The sequence below is a fragment of the Salvelinus fontinalis genome, unplaced genomic scaffold, assembly GCF_029448725.1.
Source record: "Salvelinus fontinalis isolate EN_2023a unplaced genomic scaffold, ASM2944872v1 scaffold_0091, whole genome shotgun sequence".
In the NCBI taxonomy this organism is placed as follows: Eukaryota; Metazoa; Chordata; class Actinopteri; order Salmoniformes; family Salmonidae; genus Salvelinus; species Salvelinus fontinalis.
Genome location: NW_026600300.1, coordinates 42,501 through 59,105, shown reverse-complemented (window position 1 = coordinate 59,105; position 16,605 = coordinate 42,501). Strand labels below are relative to the sequence as shown.

Sequence of the window (16,605 nt, the reverse complement as noted above, 5' to 3'; positions counted from 1 at the left end):
GACCCCTTCCCCGTTAGACACCGTCCCCGTTAGACCCCGTCCCCGTTAGACCCCGTCCCCGTTAGACCCCGTCCCCTCTAGACCCCGTCCCCTCTAGACCCCGTCCCCTCTAGACCCCGTCCCCTCTAGACCCCGTCCCCTCTAGACCCCGTCCCCTCTAGACCCCGTCCCCTCTAGACCCCGTCCCCGTTAGACCCCGTCCCCTCTAGACCCCGTCCCCGTTAGACCCCGTCCCCGTTAGACCCCGTCCCCTCTAGACCCCGTCCCCGTTAGACCCCGTCCCCGTTAGACCCCGTCCCCGTTAGACCCCGTCCCCTCTAGACCCCGTCCCCTCTAGACCCCGTCCCCTCTAGACCCCGTCCCCGTTAGACCCCGTCCCCGTTAGACCCCGTCCCCGTTAGACCCCGTCCCCGTTAGACCCCGTCCCCGTTAGACCCCGTCCCCTCTAGACCCCGTCCCCTCTAGACCCCGTCCCCTCTAGACCCCGTCCCCTCTAGACCCCGTCCCCTCTAGACCCCGTCCCCTCTAGACCCCGTCCCCTTTAGACCCCGTCCCCTCTAGACCCCGTCCCCTCTAGACCCCGTCCCCTCTAGACCCCGTCCCCTCTAGACCCCGTCCCCGTTAGACCCCGTCCCCGTTAGACCCCGTCCCCGTTAGACCCCGTCCCCGTTAGACCCCGTCCCCTCTAGACCCCGTCCCCTCTAGACCCCGTCCCCTCTAGACCCCGTCCCCGTTAGACCCCGTCCCCTCTAGACCCCGTCCCCTCTAGACCCCGTCCCCTCTAGACCCCGTCCCCTCTAGACCCCGTCCCCTCTAGACCCCGTCCCCTCTAGACCCCGTCCCCTCTAGACCCCGTCCCCTCTAGACCCCGTCCCCTTTAGACCCCGTCCCCTCTAGACCCCGTCCCCTCTAGACCCCGTCCCCTCTAGACCCCGTCCCCTTTAGACCCCTTCCCCTTTAGACCCCTTCCCCGTTAGACCCCGTCCCCGTTAGACCCCGTCCCCTCTAGACCCCGTCCCCTCTAGACCCCGTCCCCTCTAGACCCCGTCCCCTCTAGACCCCGTCCCCTCTAGACCCCGTCCCCTCTAGACCCCGTCCCCTCTAGACCCCGTCTATGACTCTCTCCCTTTCTGCTGTGATTCCCTGGATGTGTCTCTCTGATGTAGGCAGTGTTAAGGTGTCGGAGGTGAAGTCTGCGTCCTGTGGTCCCAAAGCTCTGATCATTGAACCGTCTAAAGAGCTTGCTGAACAGACCCTCAACAACGTGAACCAGTGTAAGAGATATGTGGACAATCCCAAGCTCAGGTACGGTACATACCTCTCTCTCTCTCGCTCTCGCTCTCTGTGTGTCTCTCTCTCTCTCTGTGTCTCTGTCTCTCTCTCTGTGTCTCTGTCTCTCTCTCTGTGTCTCTGTCTCTCTCTCTGTGTCTCTGTCTCTCTCTCTCTGTGTCTCTGTCTCTCTCTCTGTGTCTCTGTCTCTCTCTCTCTCTCTCGCTCTCGCTCTTTCTCTCTGTGTGTCTCTCTCTCTGTGTCTCTGTCTCTCTCTCTCTCTGTCTCTTTCTCTGTCTGTCTCTCTCTCTGTGTCTCTGTCTCTCTCTCTCTCTGTCTCTCTCTCTGTCTCTTTCTCTGTCTGTCTCTCTCTCTGTCTCTGTCTCTGTCGGTCTCTCGTTCTGCGGTATGTGTGTGTTTATAACGCGGTATGTGTGTGTTACTACAGAGATCTTCTCATCATTGGAGGTGTTCCTGCCAGGGACCAGCTGGCTGTACTGGAACAAGGGGTAGGTTGGAACAAGGGGTAGGTTGGAACAAGGGGTAGGTTGGAACAAGCTATTGTTTTATGGAATTGTTCTAAGAAGGTCAAAGGCAGAGTTGTAAAGAAAAAGCCCCATCTCAGACTGGCCAATAAAAATAAAAGATTAAGCAGACACCGCTCTAGCAGACACCGCTCCTAGCAGACACCGCTCCTAGCAGACACCGCTCCTAGCAGACACCGCTCCTAGCAGACACCGCTCCTAGCAGACACCGCTCCTAGCAGACACCGCTCCTAGCAGACACCGCTCTAGCAGACACCGCTCCTAGCAGACACCGCTCCTAGCAGACACCGCTCCTAGCAGACACCGCTCCTAGCAGACACCGCTCCTAGCAGACACCGCTCCTAGCAGACACCGCTCCTAGCAGACACCGCTCCTAGCAGACACCGCTCCTAGCAGACACCGCTCCTAGCAGACACCGCTCTAGCAGACACCGCTCCTAGCAGACACCGCTCCTAGCAGACACCGCTCCTAGCAGACACCGCTCCTAGCAGACACCGCTCCTAGCAGACACCGCTCCTAGCAGACACCGCTCCTAGCAGACACCGCTCCTAGCAGACACCGCTCCTAGCAGACACCGCTCCTAGCAGACACCGCTCCTAGCAGACACCGCTCCTAGCAGACACCGCTCCTAGCAGACACCGCTTCGAGCAGACACCGCTTCGAGCAGACACCGCTTCGAGCAGACGCCGCTCCCAGCAGACGCCGCTCCTAGCAGACGCCGCTCCTAGCAGACGCCGCTCCCAGCAGGCGCCGCTCCCAGCAGGCGCCGCTCCCAGCAGGCGCCGCTCCCAGCAGGCGCCGCTCCCAGCAGGCGCCGCTCCCAGCAGGCGCCGCTCCCAGCAGGCGCCGCTCCCAGCAGGCGCCGCTCCCAGCAGGCGCCGCTCCCAGCAGGCGCCGCTCCCAGCAGGCGCCGCTCCCAGCAGGCGCCGCTCCCAGCAGGCGCCGCTCCCAGCAGGCGCCGCTCCCAGCAGGCGCCGCTCCCAGCAGGCGCCGCTCCCAGCAGGCGCCGCTCCCAGCAGGCGCCGCTCCCAGCAGGCGCCGCTCCCAGCAGGCGCCGCTCCCAGCAGGCGCCGCTCCCAGCAGGCGCCGCTCCCAGCAGGCGCCGCTCCCAGCAGGCGCCGCTCCCAGCAGGCGCCGCTCCCAGCAGATGCGAAAGCGCGACATTGGATACAGTGGATTGAGACAAATCAAATGCAAAAAAAAACTCCTAGTTTAAACTGACACATTTTTACGGGGATTTTTCCAGATTATGTTAATTAGATTTCCGCGGGGCGCTGACATCGACCTTGGGGGATAACAATTTATGAAGGAGGCGGGCACTATGCAGAAAATGCTGCGTCATTTCCTGGTTGCGAAAATGTCCGTTAGACTAAAGCAGGTAGAGAATCATTGTACCATCTAAAACACTGGGAAGTGTATTTTTCAGAGCCCACAATAGAAAAGAAGCAAAAACTGAACTTCATAACGGGAAGCATAGAAATTGAGCACATAGAACAGATCTACAGCTTCTTAGACTTGCTTTCAATGAGAATGACAGATCTACAAACACACATTTCTGTTATGATTGTTTCATATCTGCAAAGTAGTTAAAACACTGTCAGTTCCACTTGATGTAGTTGTGTATATAGCATTTGTAAACCTGGCTCTTTCTCTCCTCTCCTCTCCTCTCCTCTCCCGCCCAGGTGGACATCGTGGTTGGAACACCAGGTCGTCTCGATGACCTCATCTCTACGGGGAAACTCACCTTGTCTCAAGTCCGCTTCCTGGTCCTGGATGAGTGTGTATGTACCTGTCTGACTGTCAGGTGTATGTACCTGTCTGACTGTCAGGTGTATGTACCTGTCTGACTGTCAGGTGTATGTACCTGTCTGACTGTCAGGTGTATGTACCTGTCTGACTGTCAGGTGTATGTACCTGTCTGACTGTCAGGTGTATGTACCTGTCTGACTGTCAGGTGTATGTACCTGTCTGACTGTCAGGTGTATGTACCTGTCTGACTGTCAGGTGTATGTACCTGTCTGACTGTCAGGTGTATGTACCTGTCTGACTGTCAGGTGTATGTACCTGTCTGACTGTCAGGTGTATGTACCTGTCTGACTGTCAGGTGTATGTACCTGTCTGACTGTCAGGTGTATGTACCTGTCTGACTGTCAGGTGTATGTACCTGTCTGACTGTCAGGTGTGTATGTACCTGTCTGACTGTCAGGTGTGTATGTACCTGTCTGACTGTCAGGTGTGTATGTACCTGTCTGACTGTCAGGTGTGTATGTACCTGTCTGACTGTCAGGTGTATGTACCTGTCTGACTGTCAGGTGTGTATGTACCTGTCTGACTGTCAGGTGTGTATGTACCTGTCTGACTGTCAGGTGTGTATGTACCTGTCTGACTGTCAGGTGTGTATGTACCTGTCTGACTGTCAGGTGTCTATGTACCTGTCTGACTGTCAGGTGTCTATGTACCTGTCTGACTGTCAGGTGTCTATGTACCTGTCTGACTGTCAGGTGTCAATGTACCTGTCTGACTGTCAGGTGTCAATGTACCTGTCTGACTGTCAGGTGTCAATGTACCTGTCTGACTGTCAGGTGTCAATGTACCTGTCTGACTGTCAGGTGTCAATGTACCTGTCTGACTGTCAGGTGTCAATGTACCTGTCTGACTGTCAGGTGTCAATGTACCTGTCTGACTGTCAGGTGTCAATGTACCTGTCTGACTGTCAGGTGTCAATGTACCTGTCTGACTGTCAGGTGTCAATGTACCTGTCTGACTGTCAGGTGTCAATGTCAGGTGTCAATGTCAGGTGTCAATGTCAGGTGTCTGACTGTCAGGTGTATGTACCTGTCTGACTGTCAGGTGTCTGGTTAAGACCCTGGGGAGGACGAGGAGATGAGCTTCCCTGAGACGGTTTCTGACAGTTTGTGCAGAAGTTCCTCAGTTGTTCAAACCCACAGTTTCATCAGCGAAGGAGAAATGCTCACTAATGGGCTCATTTCGGCTCTTTTTAAAATGGAGCCGACACCTTTTTAAATGTTCAGCTTTTATGTTTTGGTTCATTATTTACAATTAATAATATAGAAACATAAAATGGATATTCTGAGACCATGTCAAAGCTTAAATCAGATCAGAAGACTAGTTTTGTGGCTAAAAATAAATATATATATACATGTTGTTGTGATTCCCCTTTAGTTGCACATTTAGAAAGAGGAAGGTGTCGATCTGACAACGTTTATTGTAGATCTGCTGCAGCAACATGTCATGGCAGAGTTCGCAAAAGTACGGCCAACCAATTGATACAATTAATCATGTCTGTCAGGTAATCCTACGCTGCTGTTAACGTTTCATTGAGGTTGTCACCAGCGCGGCTAACTGGCTACATAATGAGGTTAACGTTTCATTGAGGAGGTTGTCACCAGCGCGGCTAACTGGCTACATAATGAGGTTAACGTTTCATTGAGGAGGTTGTCACCAGCGCGGCTAACTGGCTACATAATGAGGTTAACGTTCCATTGAGGTTGTCACCAGCGCGGCTAACTGGCTACATAATGAGGTTAACGTTCCATTGAGGTTGTCACCAGCGCGGCTAACTGGCTACATAATGAGGTTAACGTTTCATTGAGGTTGTCACCAGCGCGGCTAACTGGCTACATAATGAGGTTAACGTTTCATTGAGGTTGTCACCAGCGCGGCTAACTGGCTACATAATGAGGTTAACGTTTCATTGAGGAGGTTGTCACCAGCGCGGCTAACTGGCTACATAATGAGGTTAACGTTTCATTGAGGAGGTTGTCACCAGCGCGGCTAACTGGCTACATAATGAGGTTAACGTTTCATTGAGAAGGTTGTCACCAGCGCGGCTAACTGGCTACATAATGAGGTTAACGTTTCATTGAGGTTGTCACCAGCGCGGCTAACTGGCTACATAATGAGGTTAACGTTTCATTGAGGAGGTTGTCACCAGCGCGGCTAACTGGCTACATAATGAGGTTAACGTTTCATTGAGGAGGTTGTCACCAGCGCGGCTAACTGGCTACATAATGAGGTTAACGTTTCATTGAGAAGGTTGTCACCAGCGCGGCTAACTGGCTACATAATGAGGTTAACGTTTCATTGAGGTTGTCACCAGCGCGGCTAACTGGCTACATAATGAGGTTAACGTTTCATTGAGGAGGTTGTCACCAGCGCGGCTAACTGGCTACATAATGAGGTTAACGTTTCATTGAGGAGGTTGTCACCTGCGCGGCTAACTGGCTACATAATGAGGTTAACGTTTCATTGAGGAGGTTGTCACCAGCGCGGCTAACTGGCTACATAATGAGGTTAACGTTTCATTGAGGAGGTTGTCACCAGCACGGCTAACTGGCTACATAATGAGGTTAACGTTTCATTGAGGTTGTCACCAGCGCGGCTAACTGGCTACATAATGAGGTTAACGTTCCATTGAGGAGGTTGTCACCAGCGCGGCTAACTGGCTATATAATGAGGGATTTGACAAATGCTCTCGTCAATCAGATCGACGGGCATTATCGCTGGAAATTATTTGTCAGATAGCTATTATGCTTGTCTTTTGTTAGCCAATAGTGGCTGACCAGGGGTGGGATAATGTGGCTTTGATTGGATAGAAACCAGGAGCTTGTTAATGACAGGTTTGTGATGGAAACAGACTTGTGATGGAAACAACATTTTAGAAAATCAATATTCTTTCAGAATTGCTTGGTGAGTTACTCGTATGTGAAATGCTGCTAGCTGGCGATCCACCTGTTGGAGACCCCCCTGGTTCCAGATCCCCCCCCCCCCCCGGTGTAGGTGGGCTGGGAGATGCTGCTAGCTGGCGATCCACCTGTTGGAGACCCCCCTGGTTCCAGATCCCCCCCCCCCCCCGGTGTAGGTGGGCTGGGAGATGCTGCTAGCTGGCGATCCACCTGTTGGAGACCCCCCTGGTTCCAGACCCCCCCCTGGTCTCCCCCCCCCGGTGTTCAGTAACCAACGTTGTGCCCTTTGTCTAGTGTGTAACCTGTACAGTGTGGTGTAACATGTTGTCTCCTCTCCAGGATGGTCTCCTCACTGCCGGCTACACCGACTTTATCATGAGAATCTACAACCAGATTCCTCAAGTCACCCCGGACGGCAAGCGACTTCAGGTACGCTGCCCCCTAGTGGCTGTCTGTCTGTCTGCACCTATATATTACTCTGTTATACCCCTAGTGTCTGTCTGCATCTATATATTACTCTGTTATACCCCTAGTGTCTGTCTGTCTGCATCTATATATTACTCTGTTATACCCCTAGTGTCTGTCTGCATCTATATATTACTCTGTTATACCCCTAGTGTCTGTCTGTCTGCACCTATATATTACTCTGTTATACCCCTAGTGTCTGTCTGCATCTATATATTACTCTGTTATACCCCTAGTGTCTGTCTGCACCTATATATTACTCTGTTATACCCCTAGTGTCTGTCTGCATCTATATATTACTCTGTTATACCCCTAGTGTCTGTCTGCATCTATATATTACTCTGTTATACCCCTAGTGTCTGTCTGCATCTATATATTACTCTGTTATACCCCTAGTGTCTGTCTGCACCTATATATTACCCCTAGTGTCTGTCTGTACCTATATATTACTCTGTTATACCCCTAGTGTCTGTCTGTCTGCACCTATATATTACCCCTAGTGTCTGTCTGCATCTATATATTACTCTGTTATACCCCTAGTGTCTGTCTGTACCTATATATTACTCTGTTATACCCCTAGTGTCTGTCTGCATCTATATATTACTCTGTTATACCCCTAGTGTCTGTCTGCATCTATATATTACTCTGTTATACCCCTAGTGTCTGTCTGCACCTATATATTACTCTGTTATACCCCTAGTGTCTGTCTGTCTGCACCTATATATTACTCTGTTATACCCCTAGTGTCTGTCTGTCTGCATCTATATATTACTCTGTTATACCCCTAGTGTCTGTCTGTCTGCATCTATATATTACTCTGTTATACCCCTAGTGTCTGTCTGTCTGCATCTATATATTACTCTGTTATACCCCTAGTGTCTGTCTGTCTGCACCTATATATTACTCTGTTATACCCCTAGTGTCTGTCTGCATCTATATATTACTCTGTTATACCCCCTAGTGTCTGTCTGTCTGCACCTATATATTACCCCTAGTGTCTGTCTGCACCTATATATTACCCCTAGTGTCTGTCTGTACCTATATATTACTCTGTTATACCCCTAGTGTCTGTCTGTCTGCACCTATATATTACCCCTAGTGTCTGTCTGCATCTATATATTACTCTGTTATACCCCTAGTGTCTGTCTGTACCTATATATTACTCTGTTATACCCCTAGTGTCTGTCTGTCTGCACCTATATATTACTCTGTTATACCCCTAGTGTCTGTCTGCATCTATATATTACTCTGTTATACCCCTAGTGTCTGTCTGCATCTATATATTACTCTGTTATACCCCTAGTGTCTGTCTGTCTGCACCTATATATTACTCTGTTATACCCCTAGTGTCTGTCTGTCTGCACCTATATATTACTCTGTTATACCCCTAGTGTCTGTCTGCACCTATATATTACTCTGTTATACCCCTAGTGTCTGTCTGTCTGCACCTATATATTACTCTGTTATACCCCTAGTGTCTGTCTGCATCTATATATTACTCTGTTATACCCCTAGTGTCTGTCTGCACCTATATATTACTCTGTTATACCCCTAGTGTCTGTCTGTCTGCATCTATATATTACTCTGTTATACCCCTAGTGTCTGTCTGCACCTATATATTACTCTGTTATACCCCTAGTGTCTGTCTGCATCTATATATTACTCTGTTATACCCCTAGTGTCTGTCTGTCTGCACCTATATATTACTATGTTATACCCCTAGTGTCTGTCTGTCTGCACCTATATATTACTCTGTTATACCCCTAGTGTCTGTCTGCATCTATATATTACTCTGTTATACCCCTAGTGTCTGTCTGTCTGCACCTATATATTACTCTGTTATACCCCTAGTGTCTGTCTGTCTGCATCTATATATTACTCTGTTATACCCCTAGTGTCTGTCTGTCTGCACCTATATATTACTATGTTATACCCCTAGTGTCTGTCTGCATCTATATATTACTCTGTTATACCCCTAGTGTCTGTCTGCACCTATATATTACTCTGTTATACCCCTAGTGTCTGTCTGCATCTATATATTACTCTGTTATACCCCTAGTGTCTGTCTGTCTGCACCTATATATTACTCTGTTATACCCCTAGTGTCTGTCTGTCTGCACCTATATATTACTCTGTTATACCCCTAGTGTCTGTCTGTCTGCATCTATATATTACTCTGTTATACCCCCTAGTGTCTGTCTGCATCTATATATTACTCTGTTATACCCCTAGTGTCTGTCTGTCTGCACCTATATATTACTCTGTTATACCCCTAGTGTCTGTCTGTCTGCACCTATATATTACTCTGTTATACCCCTAGTGTCTGTCTGCACCTATATATTACCCCTAGTGTCTGTCTGTACCTATATATTACTCTGTTATACCCCTAGTGTCTGTCTGTCTGCATCTATATATTACTCTGTTATACCCCTAGTGTCTGTCTGTCTGCATCTATATATTACTCTGTTATACCCCTAGTGTCTGTCTGCACCTATATATTACTCTGTTATACCCCTAGTGTCTGTCTGTCTGCATCTATATATTACTCTGTTATACCCATAGTGTCTGTCTGTCTGCATCTATATATTACTCTGTTATACCCCTAGTGTCTGTCTGTCTGCATCTATATATTACTCTGTTATACCCCTAGTGTCTGTCTGTCTGCACCTATATATTACTCTGTTATACCCCTAGTGTCTGTCTGCACCTATATATTACTCTGTTATACCCCTAGTGTCTGTCTGTCTGCACCTATATATTACTATGTTATACCCCTAGTGTCTGTCTGCATCTATATATTACTCTGTTATACCCCTAGTGTCTGTCTGTCTGCATCTATATATTACTATGTTATACCCCTAGTGTCTGTCTGCATCTATATATTACTCTGTTATACCCCTAGTGTCTGTCTGTCTGCACCTATATATTACCCCTAGTGTCTGTCTGTACCTATATATTACTCTGTTATACCCCTAGTGTCTGTCTGTCTGCACCTATATATTACTCTGTTATACCCCTAGTGTCTGTCTGTCTGCATCTATATATTACTCTGTTATACCCCTAGTGTCTGTCTGCACCTATATATTACTCTGTTATACCCCTAGTGTCTGTCTGCACCTATATATTACTCTGTTATACCCCTAGTGTCTGTCTGCACCTATATATTACTCTGTTATACCCCTAGTGTCTGTCTGTCTGCATCTATATATTACTCTGTTATACCCCTAGTGTCTGTCTGTCTGCATCTATATATTACTCTGTTATACCCCTAGTGTCTGTCTGCATCTATATATTACTATGTTATACCCCTAGTGTCTGTCTGCATCTATATATTACTATGTTATACCCCTAGTGTCTGTCTGCACCTATATATTACTCTGTTATACCCCTAGTGTCTGTCTGTCTGCATCTATATATTACTATGTTATACCCCTAGTGTCTGTCTGCACCTATATATTACTCTGTTATACCCCTAGTGTCTGTCTGTCTGTCTGCATCTATATATTACTCTGTTATACCCCTAGTGTCTGTCTGCATCTATATATTACTCTGTTATACCCCTAGTGTCTGTCTGCATCTATATATTACTATGTTATACCCCTAGTGTCTGTCTGCATCTATATATTACTCTGTTATACCCCTAGTGTCTGTCTGCATCTATATATGACTATGTTATACCCCTAGTGTCTGTCTGTCTGCACCTATATATTACTCTGTTATACCCCTAGTGTCTGTCTGTCTGTCTGCACCTATATATTACTCTGTTATACCCCTAGTGTCTGTCTGTCTGTCTGCACCTATATATTACTCTGTTATACCCCTAGTGTCTGTCTGTCTGCACCTATATATTACTCTGTTATACCCCTAGTGTCTGTCTGTCTGCACCTATATATTACTCTGTTATACCCCTAGTGTCTGTCTGTCTGCATCTATATATTACTATGTTATACCCCTAGTGTCTGTCTGTCTGCATCTATATATTACTATGTTATACCCCTAGTGTCTGTCTGCATCTATATATTACTCTGTTATACCCCTAGTGTCTGTCTGCACCTATATATTACTCTGTTATACCCCTAGTGTCTGTCTGTCTGCATCTATATATTACTATGTTATACCCCTAGTGTCTGTCTGCATCTATATATTACTCTGTTATACCCCTAGTGTCTGTCTGCACCTATATATTACTCTGTTATACCCCTAGTGTCTGTCTGCACCTATATATTACTCTGTTATACCCCTAGTGTCTGTCTGTCTGCATCTATATATTACTCTGTTATACCCCTAGTGTCTGTCTGCACCTATATATTACTCTGTTATACCCCTAGTGTCTGTCTGTCTGCATCTATATATTACTCTGTTATACCCCTAGTGTCTGTCTGTCTGCACCTATATATTACTCTGTTATACCCCTAGTGTCTGTCTGTCTGCATCTATATATTACTCTGTTATACCCCTAGTGTCTGTCTGTCTGCATCTATATATTACTCTGTTATACCCCTAGTGTCTGTCTGCATCTATATATTACTCTGTTATACCCCTAGTGTCTGTCTGCATCTATATATTACTCTGTTATACCCCTAGTGTCTGTCTGCATCTATATATTACTCTGTTATACCCCTAGTGTCTGTCTGCACCTATATATTACTCTGTTATACCCCTAGTGTCTGTCTGTCTGTCTGCATCTATATATTACTCTGTTATACCCCTAGTGTCTGTCTGTCTGCACCTATATATTACTCTGTTATACCCCTAGTGTCTGTCTGTCTGCATCTATATATTACTCTGTTATACCCCTAGTGTCTGTCTGTCTGCATCTATATATTACTCTGTTATACCCCTAGTGTCTGTCTGCATCTATATATTACTCTGTTATACCCCTAGTGTCTGTCTGCATCTATATATTACTCTGTTATACCCCTAGTGTCTGTCTGCATCTATATATTACTCTGTTATACCCCTAGTGTCTGTCTGCATCTATATATTACTATGTTATACCCCTAGTGTCTGTCTGCATCTATATATTACTCTGTTATACCCCTAGTGTCTGTCTGCATCTATATATTACTATGTTATACCCCTAGTGTCTGTCTGTCTGCACCTATATATTACTCTGTTATACCCCTAGTGGCTGTCTGTCTGCACCTATATATTACTCTGTTATACCCCTAGTGTCTGTCTGCACCTATATATTACTCTGTTATACCCCTAGTGTCTGTCTGTCTGTCTGCACCTATATATTACTATGTTATACCCCTAGTGTCTGTCTGTCTGTCTGCACCTATATATTACTCTGTTATACCCCTAGTGTCTGTCTGTCTGCACCTATATATTACTCTGTTATACCCCTAGTGTCTGTCTGTCTGCACCTATATATTACTCTGTTATACCCCTAGTGTCTGTCTGTCTGCACCTATATATTACTCTGTTATACCCCTAGTGTCTGTCTGTCTGCATCTATATATTACTCTGTTATACCCCTAGTGTCTGTCTGCACCTATATATTACTCTGTTATACCCCTAGTGTCTGTCTGCACCTATATATTACTCTGTTATACCCCTAGTGTCTGTCTGTCTGCACCTATATATTACTCTGTTATACCCCTAGTGTCTGTCTGCATCTATATATTACTATGTTATACCCCTAGTGTCTGTCTGCATCTATATATTACTCTGTTATACCCCTAGTGTCTGTCTGTCTGCATCTATATATTACTCTGTTATACCCATAGTGTCTGTCTGTCTGTCTGCATCTATATATTACTCTGTTATACCCCTAGTGTCTGTCTGTCTGCACCTATATATTACTCTGTTATACCCCTAGTGTCTGTCTGTCTGCATCTATATATTACTCTGTTATACCCCTAGTGTCTGTCTGTCTGCATCTATATATTACTATGTTATACCCCTAGTGTCTGTCTGCATCTATATATTACTCTGTTATACCCCTAGTGTCTGTCTGTCTGCATCTATATATTACTATGTTATACCCCTAGTGTCTGTCTGCATCTATATATTACTCTGTTATACCCCTAGTGTCTGTCTGTCTGCACCTATATATTACTCTGTTATACCCCTAGTGTCTGTCTGTCTGCATCTATATATTACTATGTTATACCCCTAGTGTCTGTCTGTCTGCACCTATATATTACTCTGTTATACCCCTAGTGGCTGTCTGTCTGCACCTATATATTACTCTGTTATACCCCTAGTGTCTGTCTGTCTGCACCTATATATTACTCTGTTATACCCCTAGTGTCTGTCTGTCTGCACCTATATATTACTCTGTTATACCCCTAGTGTCTGTCTGTCTGCATCTATATATTACTCTGTTATACCCCTAGTGTCTGTCTGTCTGCATCTATATATTATTATGTTATACCCCTAGTGTCTGTCTGCATCTATATATTACTCTGTTATACCCCTAGTGTCTGTCTGTCTGCATCTATATATTACTCTGTTATACCCCTAGTGTCTGTCTGCACCTATATATTACTCTGTTATACCCCTAGTGTCTGTCTGCATCTATATATTACTCTGTTATACCCCTAGTGTCTGTCTGCATCTATATATTACTCTGTTATACCCCTAGTGTCTGTCTGTCTGCATCTATATATTACTCTGTTATACCCCTAGTGTCTGTCTGCATCTATATATTACTCTGTTATACCCCTAGTGTCTGTCTGTCTGCATCTATATATTACTCTGTTATACCCCTAGTGTCTGTCTGTCTGCACCTATATATTACTCTGTTATACCCCTAGTGTCTGTCTGTCTGCATCTATATATTACTCTGTTATACCCCTAGTGTCTGTCTGTCTGCATCTATATATTACTCTGTTATACCCCTAGTGTCTGTCTGCACCTATATATTACTCTGTTATACCCCTAGTGTCTGTCTGTCTGCATCTATATATTACTCTGTTATACCCCTAGTGTCTGTCTGTCTGCACCTATATATTACTCTGTTATACCCCTAGTGTCTGTCTGTCTGTCTGCACCTATATATTACTCTGTTATACCCCTAGTGTCTGTCTGCATCTATATATTACTCTGTTATACCCCTAGTGTCTGTCTGTACCTATATATTACTCTGTTATACCCCTAGTGTCTGTCTGTCTGTCTGCATCTATATATTACTCTGTTATACCCCTAGTGTCTGTCTGTCTGTCTGCACCTATATATTACTCTGTTATACCCATAGTGTCTGTCTGTCTGTCTGCATCTATATATTACTCTGTTATACCCCTAGTGTCTGTCTGTCTGTCTGCACCTATATATTACTCTGTTATACCCATAGTGTCTGTCTGTCTGTCTGCATCTATATATTACTCTGTTATACCCCTAGTGTCTGTCTGCATCTATATATTACTCTGTTATACCCCTAGTGTCTGTCTGTCTGCACCTATATATTACTCTGTTATACCCCTAGTGTCTGTCTGTCTGCATCTATATATTACTCTGTTATACCCCTAGTGTCTGTCTGTCTGCATCTATATATTACTATGTTATACCCCTAGTGTCTGTCTGCATCTATATATTACTCTGTTATACCCCTAGTGTCTGTCTGTCTGCATCTATATATTACTCTGTTATACCCATAGTGTCTGTCTGTCTGTCTGCATCTATATATTACTCTGTTATACCCCTAGTGTCTGTCTGCACATATATATTACTCTGTTATACCCCTAGTGTCTGTCTGTCTGCATCTATATATTACTCTGTTATACCCCTAGTGTCTGTCTGTCTGCACCTATATATTACTCTGTTATACCCCTAGTGTCTGTCTGTCTGCACCTATATATTACCCCTAGTGTCTGTCTGCACCTATATATTACTCTGTTATACCCCTAGTGTCTGTCTGTCTGTCTGCATCTATATATTACTCTGTTATACCCCTAGTGTCTGTCTGCATCTATATATTACTCTGTTATACCCCTAGTGTCTGTCTGCATCTATATATTACTCTGTTATACCCATAGTGTCTGTCTGTCTGTCTGCATCTATATATTACTCTGTTATACCCCTAGTGTCTGTGTGTCTGCATCTATATATTACTCTGTTATACCCCTAGTGTCTGTCTGCACCTATATATTACTCTGTTATACCCCTAGTGTCTGTCTGCATCTATATATTACTCTGTTATACCCCTAGTGTCTGTCTGCACCTATATATTACTCTGTTATACCCCTAGTGTTTGTCTGTCTGCACCTATATATTACTCTGTTATACCCATAGTGTCTGTCTGTCTGCACCTATATATTACTCTGTTATACCCCTAGTGTCTGTCTGTCTGTCTGCATCTATATATTACTCTGTTATACCCCTAGTGTCTGTCTGCACCTATATATTACTCTGTTATACCCCTAGTGTCTGTCTGCATCTATATATTACTCTGTTATACCCCTAGTGTCTGTCTGCACCTATATATTACTCTGTTATACCCTAGTGTCTGTCTGCATCTATATATTACTCTGTTATACCCCTAGTGTCTTTCTGCACCTATATATTACTCTGTTATACCCCTAGTGTCTGTCTGTCTGCATCTATATATTACTCTGTTATACCCATAGTGTCTGTCTGTCTGCATCTATATATTACTCTGTTATACCCCTAGTGTCTGTCTGTCTGCATCTATATATTACTCTGTTATACCCCTAGTGTCTGTCTGCATCTATATATTACTCTGTTATACCCCTAGTGTCTGTCTGTCTGCACCTATATATTACTCTGTTATACCCCTAGTGTCTGTCTGCACCTATATATTACTCTGTTATACCCCTAGTGTCTGTCTGTCTGCATCTATATATTACTCTGTTATACCCCTAGTGTCTGTCTGCACCTATATATTACTCTGTTATACCCCTAGTGTCTGTCTGTCTGCACCTATATATTACTGTTATACCCCTAGTGTCTGTCTGTCTGCATCTATATATTACTCTGTTATACCCCTAGTATCTGTCTGTCTGCACCTATATATTACCCCTAGTGTCTGTCTGCACCTATATATTACTCTGTTATACCCCTAGTGTCTGTCTGCATCTATATATTACTCTGTTATACCCCTAGTGTCTGTCTGCATCTATATATTACTCTGTTATACCCCTAGTGTCTGTCTGCACCTATATATTACTCTGTTATACCCCTAGTGTCTGTCTGCATCTATATATTACTCTGTTATACCCCTAGTGTCTGTCTGCATCTATATATTACTCTGTTATACCCCTAGTGTCTGTCTGTCTGCACCTATATATTACCCCTAGTGTCTGTCTGTACCTATATATTACTCTGTTATACCCCTAGTGTCTGTATACTGTATACCTCTCTCTCTCTCTGTACCAGGTGATAGTCTGTATACCTCTCTCTGTACCAGGTGATAGTCTGTATACCTCTCTCTCTCTCTCTCTCTGTACCAGGTGATAGTCTGTATACCTCTCTCTCTCTCTCTGTACCAGGTGATAGTCTGTATACCTCTCTCTCTCTGTACCAGGTGATAGTCTGTATACCTCTCTCTCTCTGTACCAGGTGATAGTCTGTATACCTCTCTCTCTCTCTCTGTACCAGGTGATAGTCTGTATACCTCTCTCTCTCTCTGTACCAGGTGATAGTCTGTATACCTC

General features: G+C 45.4%; 1 protein-coding gene across 1 annotated transcript in view; it reads left to right on the top strand.

Annotated features, from left to right (window-relative positions):
• Positions 1 to 16,605, top strand: part of ddx1 (DEAD (Asp-Glu-Ala-Asp) box helicase 1) — an 82,952-nt gene that overhangs the window by 24,496 nt on the left and 41,851 nt on the right. Inside the window, exons 13-16 of the mRNA XM_055911765.1 lie at positions 1,167 to 1,305; positions 1,718 to 1,778; positions 3,497 to 3,595; positions 6,860 to 6,949. Coding sequence (XP_055767740.1) covers positions 1,167 to 1,305; positions 1,718 to 1,778; positions 3,497 to 3,595; positions 6,860 to 6,949 — 389 coding nt within the window. The remainder of the gene's footprint in view (positions 1 to 1,166; positions 1,306 to 1,717; positions 1,779 to 3,496; positions 3,596 to 6,859; positions 6,950 to 16,605) is intronic.